The 5,166-nt window shown below is 47.8% G+C and overlaps 1 protein-coding gene across 1 annotated transcript in view; it reads left to right on the top strand.

Moving 5' to 3' along the window:
* The window catches only part of ADCY2 (adenylate cyclase 2 (brain)), a 200,078-nt gene that overhangs the window by 95,731 nt on the left and 99,181 nt on the right, over positions 1–5,166 (top strand). Inside the window, exons 8-9 of the mRNA XM_015409355.1 lie at positions 1,628–1,760; positions 3,076–3,252. Coding sequence (XP_015264841.1) covers positions 1,628–1,760; positions 3,076–3,252 — 310 coding nt within the window. The remainder of the gene's footprint in view (positions 1–1,627; positions 1,761–3,075; positions 3,253–5,166) is intronic.

The raw sequence follows: 5,166 nt of genomic DNA, 5'->3' as shown, positions 1-5,166 counted from the left end.
CTGGAAGCGGGGCGGCCGGAAGCAGGGGGCGGGGATTCGTCATGTGCCCCGCCCCCCTGCACCTCACCCGGGGGAACTGTGCTCCCCTGCGTTCCCCCCCCCCCGAAATGACCTCTGCTGTTCTCTGTCAGAAATGGAGCCAAAGCACGCTGCCACACTACCAAGCCGAACTACCCTTTCACTGTGCCTGCTGTTTTCCTGAGCCAGACTGGCGCTCTCCCTCAGGCAGATCTGAACTCAGCTCCTGTTGTGCTTCCTTCCACCATTCCATCCCCCCTCTGAAAGGTGATTGGATGCTGGGGCTGCACCTCCACAGGCCCAGCTGAGTGTCTGTTCTCCCTTCTGGGCCAGGACAGCCTTCTGTCCATCATAGAAGCATTTTGCGTGCATGATGGCCCTGTGCCCACAAGGGATAACTCGATTGGGCCAGATGCAAAAGTCTAGTAATTGTTTATAATGCTAAGAATAAAATCAGGTGTTTTCCTGAAGTACAACTCTAGAACTGGCTCGGTTTTCGGAGGTACTTGGCTTGACCTGCATAGCCCTGGCTAGTCTGATCACAGAAGCTAAGCAGGGTCGACCTTTCAGTCTGCAGCTCAGCATCTTCACCTCTGAGCCACCGCAGCCTATAAAATAACATGCATTCATTTAAAATACTCCTAAAGTGCCGGAGCTTGCTCTCAATGTTCTCAAATGTATTGTCCCCCCTGGAAAATAGCAGTGCATGGCCTCTCCCCCTATTCAAATCAGGACCGTGGTGCAGGGGAGTGGGCAGGTAAACCCCCCCCCCCCCCCCCCCCCGCCACACCCCACCACACACACACACACAGAGAGAGAGACACAGAATTTTCCCAGTTTGCACAATCCCCTGGAGCTGCTATTTGGGAAAGCATCCAGGCAGTGAATTTATCCATAAAGATGCTTGGCTGATGCATTTATGGATCTCTTGGCATCTGATTTATTACTAAGAGCTTGGCCGGAGTCAGCTTTGTTTGCATAACAATCTTCGGATTAGTTGTGTGTAATTTTTTATTTTTTTACCATGGCTGATTTCGCACTAGAGCTGCCTCGAGGTTGTGCCGCCGTTTGACCCGACACTATTGGTCAATTTCACACCCGAAGCTGCGGGGCTGCATTTGACCCGCGGCTTCGCCCGACTTCCTCCACAGTTTCGTGATCCTCAAAAAAAAAAAGTGGCGCAACATGGAGGCAGCTCTAGTGCGAAATCAGCCAATGTGTCTCTTGAACATAAGAGACGCCAATGTTGGATCAGGCCAAAGGCCCATCCAGTCCAACACTCTGTGTCACACAGCGGCCAGAAATACCAGGTGCCATCGGGAGGTCCACCAGTGGGGCCAGGATATTAGAAGCCCTCCCACTGTTGACCCCCCCCTCCAAGCACCAAGAAGACAGAGCATCACTTTCCCCAGAGCCCCTATCTATACCTTGTGGCTAATAGCCATTGATGGACCTCTGCTCCATATGCTTATCTACTTCCCTTTTGAAGCTTGATTACTGTAATTGTATTACATACCTGAAACTGTGGGAAATGCATCTCAATAATAACAAGTATGCTACATTCTTAATGTTGTATAATGGGTTTTTTAAAAATAAACCATGATTTCAGCCGTGTTCACATTACTTCAGTCACCTTGGCACACTTGAATGGTGCTTACAAAGTGGAAGATGGGGACGGAGATGCGAGGGACCCATATCTCAAAGAGCACAATGTGAAAACCTACTTCATAATCAATCCGAAGGTGAGTACAGTTCAGTTGAATTGTTCGTATCTTTAATGAGAACACGAGGCGATTGTATTTCAAAATGCTACAGTGCTGGGAGAGATGGTTTTTGCTTCTGGCCGCCCAAGATGATGTTGTCCTTGTTATTTGGATTGATTTGTCATGCACAGTAAGAATTGTGGCAGTGAATGAGGATCCGTGTGCATCTTTCTGGATTTTGTCTGTTCAGATCTTTCTGTTAAATAGTTGGCTCCCAGTTGCCATGGGGTATAGTAGTCAAGGTTCGGGAGATGCTACAATTCTGAGGGAGGGCAGAAAATTGTTATTGTGCAGCATTAGAGGTAGAATTTTGCTTCCTGTGAATTTCAGGATTCTATTTTTTAATTTAAAAGGGCTTGTTTCTCACCTTCCTTGCTGCAGGAATATGCTTGATATTGTGTAGCGGATTCTTTTGGGTTTCTCAGAAACCAGAAAGAGATTAGAAGCCAAAATAAGAGAGTTGGGATGACGTAGTGGTTAGAGTGTTGAGGTAGGACCTTGGAAACCCAAGTTCGAATCTCACTTGGTCGTGGAGGTTTGCTGGGTGACTTTGGTCCCACACTCTCAACCTAACCTACCTCCCTGGGTTTTTGTGAGAAGAAATTTTTTTAAATCACTTTGAGTCCCTATTGGGGAGAAAGATAAATACATTTCTTTTTGTTTAAGGAAAGGCCTCCCCCTGCCCACAATCAGCAATGCTAGAATAAGTTATGCAAAATAGCCAAAGTGCAAAATAAGATAGAATGTCCAACTTGGCATAATTTATGCCAGTCACAGCATTTAGCTTTTGCTTGATGCAGAATTTGAATTTGTATATTGTTATAGATCCCCTGAGAAAGCAGCATGCTTTGAGATCTTTGAGTGAAACGCAATACAAACCGTTTCTTTTCCCTACTGCGCCATAATTTTTCTTCTCGGTTTTGATGCTAAATTTTAATTGCCTGGACATAGAAACGTTTATTGTGAAATGCACAAAGCAATGGAGATTGGGAGAGAGATACTGTTCCCCCCCTTTTTTTTTGCATGACGATTCTATTTATTACTTAGAAGAACATTTCTCTACTGCCTGCTCAGTGTCCTGCTCAAGGTGGCTTCTGTTAAGAGCCGTAGTATTAAAAAAAAAACAACCAAGCCATTAAAAATGTTTATAATGAATTGTGTTGTTACCAAATGTTTTAATTTAAACATCATAATTTGTAAGTTGCCTGAATGCCCTGTGGTAGAAAGGCAGGCTGAATAAATATGAATAAATATAAATATATATAAAAGCTATGTTTGCTTTGTGTGCTTTCAGGAGGAAACACAGAGTCCGCAGCATCATTTCCGACCCCGGAGCACTTTAGATGGAGCCAAAATGAGAGCCTCCGTCCGCATGACCCGCTACTTGGAGTCCTGGGGAGCAGCCAAGCCGTTTGCCCATTTGCATCACCGGGACAGCATGATTACTGAGAATGGCAAGATCAGCACCATGGTACAGCCTTCCTTTATCATTTCAAGCAGCTGAATAGTGTTTTCAAAGAAACAAATGTTCTTGGAAATGTTTCTTTAAAAATTTATTTATTTTTAAAAAACACAACAACAGGAAAAAAGAACAAGGGAGAAAAAGTTAAAATCCAGCAATTAACGGAACAGTCCTGAGCCATGCCTGTGCTGTGGCAGCCGGCCACCATGTGACCAAGGTGCTGCTAGTCCAGTCCCTAAGTGCATAATTTATGCAGCGGCCAGCAGGCAAAGTCGGTCCCTTTGCAGTGTTTTCTGTTTGTGAACTGGGCGGCATCTTATAGCAACTGTACCACGGTGGTCAGTGGAGGCTTTGGCAGTGGCACTGTGATGGACAGGGCTACCACAACCAATCAGGGGCCATGAGGCATGGAGGTGGAGTCCAGCGTCCGTCACAGGCAGGGGTGGAGAGGGGCAGGCCACAGGAGATGCAGGAGTCCTGCTCATGCTTTATAATGCTCGTGCCGGTTTGGTGTAGTGGTTAAATCTGGGAGAACCGGGTTTGATTCCCCACTCCTCCACATGCACCTGCTGGATGACCTCGGGCAAGCCGTAGTTCTGATAAGAGCTCTTCTTGGGGAAAGAGCAGTTTCTGTCAAGAGCTCTCTCAGCCCCGCCGACCTCCCAGGGTGTCTGTGGTGGGGTGGGGAAGGGAAAGGAGTTTGTAAGACGCTCTGAGACTCCGAGTGAAGGGCGGGGTATAAATCCATTCTGTTCCTCCTCCTCCTCCTTCATTTCCAGGAGCACATCCTCCACTCACTTAAAAGGACCAACTCCTTTCAGCAGATCTGGGCACCTGAGAGGGGGGAAGGGGTTTGAGTGGTCTGTGGCTGAGGGCAGTCCCACACTGCCCCTGCCAGTGGCAGAGAGGGCCACTCGGGTGGCATGCAGCACCTAAGAACATAGGAACATAAGAGATGCCAATGTTGGATCAGGCCAAAGGCCCATCCAGTCCAACACTCTGTATCACACAGTGGCCAGAAATACCAGGGGCCATCAGGAGGTCCACCAGTGGGGCCAGGACACTAGAAGCCCTCCCACTGTTGCCCCCCCAAGCACCAAGAAGACAGAGCATCCCTTGCCCCAGAGCCCCTAACTATACCTTGTGGCTAATAGCCACTGATGGACCTCTGCTCCATATAAGAACATAAGAGAAGTCAATGTTGGATGAGGCCAAAGGCCCATCCAGTCTGTACCAAGAAGACAGAGCATCACTTGCCCCAGAGCCCCTATCTATACCTTGTGGCTAATAGCCACTGATGGACCTCTGCTCCATATGCTTATCTAATTCCCTTTTGAAGCCGTCCATGCTTGTAGCTGCCACCACTTCCTGTGGCAGTGAATTCCAAGTGTTAATCACTCTTTGGGTGTACTTCCTTTTATCCGTTCTAACCCGACCGCTCAGCAATTTCATGGAGTGCCCACGAGTTCTTGTATTGTGAGAAAGGGAGAAAAGTACCTCTTTCTCTACCTGCTCTTTCCCATGCATAATCTTATAAACCTCAATCACGTCACCCCCTCAGCCGTCGTTTCTCCAAGCTAAAGAGCCCTAAGTGCCTTAACCTTTCCTCATAGGGAAAGTGTTCCAACCCTTTTATCATTCGAGTTGCCCTTTTCTGCACCTCCCTCAGATCCCCCAATTCCCTCCTCGATAGTGGACTGGAATGACCACTCTGGGCGCTGTCGGTCCTGTTCAAGAGCAGTCAGTGCCCAGAGACTGTCCATCCAAACCCACTCAGCATTCCTCATGATTCCCAAGCATAGTGATATAGATGTGATGTGTGGTGATGGAAACTGCGCAAGTCACGTATCATTCCTGCATGTCAGTGTGTTTAATGGGGGCAACCTCCCCTAGCCCCACCCCCCCCACAGAAAACACTGACTC

This window comes from Gekko japonicus, unplaced genomic scaffold (genome assembly GCF_001447785.1).
Source record: "Gekko japonicus isolate JY-2015 unplaced genomic scaffold, Gekko_japonicus_V1.1 scaffold707, whole genome shotgun sequence".
Classification (NCBI taxonomy): Eukaryota; Metazoa; Chordata; class Lepidosauria; order Squamata; family Gekkonidae; genus Gekko; species Gekko japonicus.
This window is presented reverse-complemented; position numbering and strand designations above follow the sequence as displayed.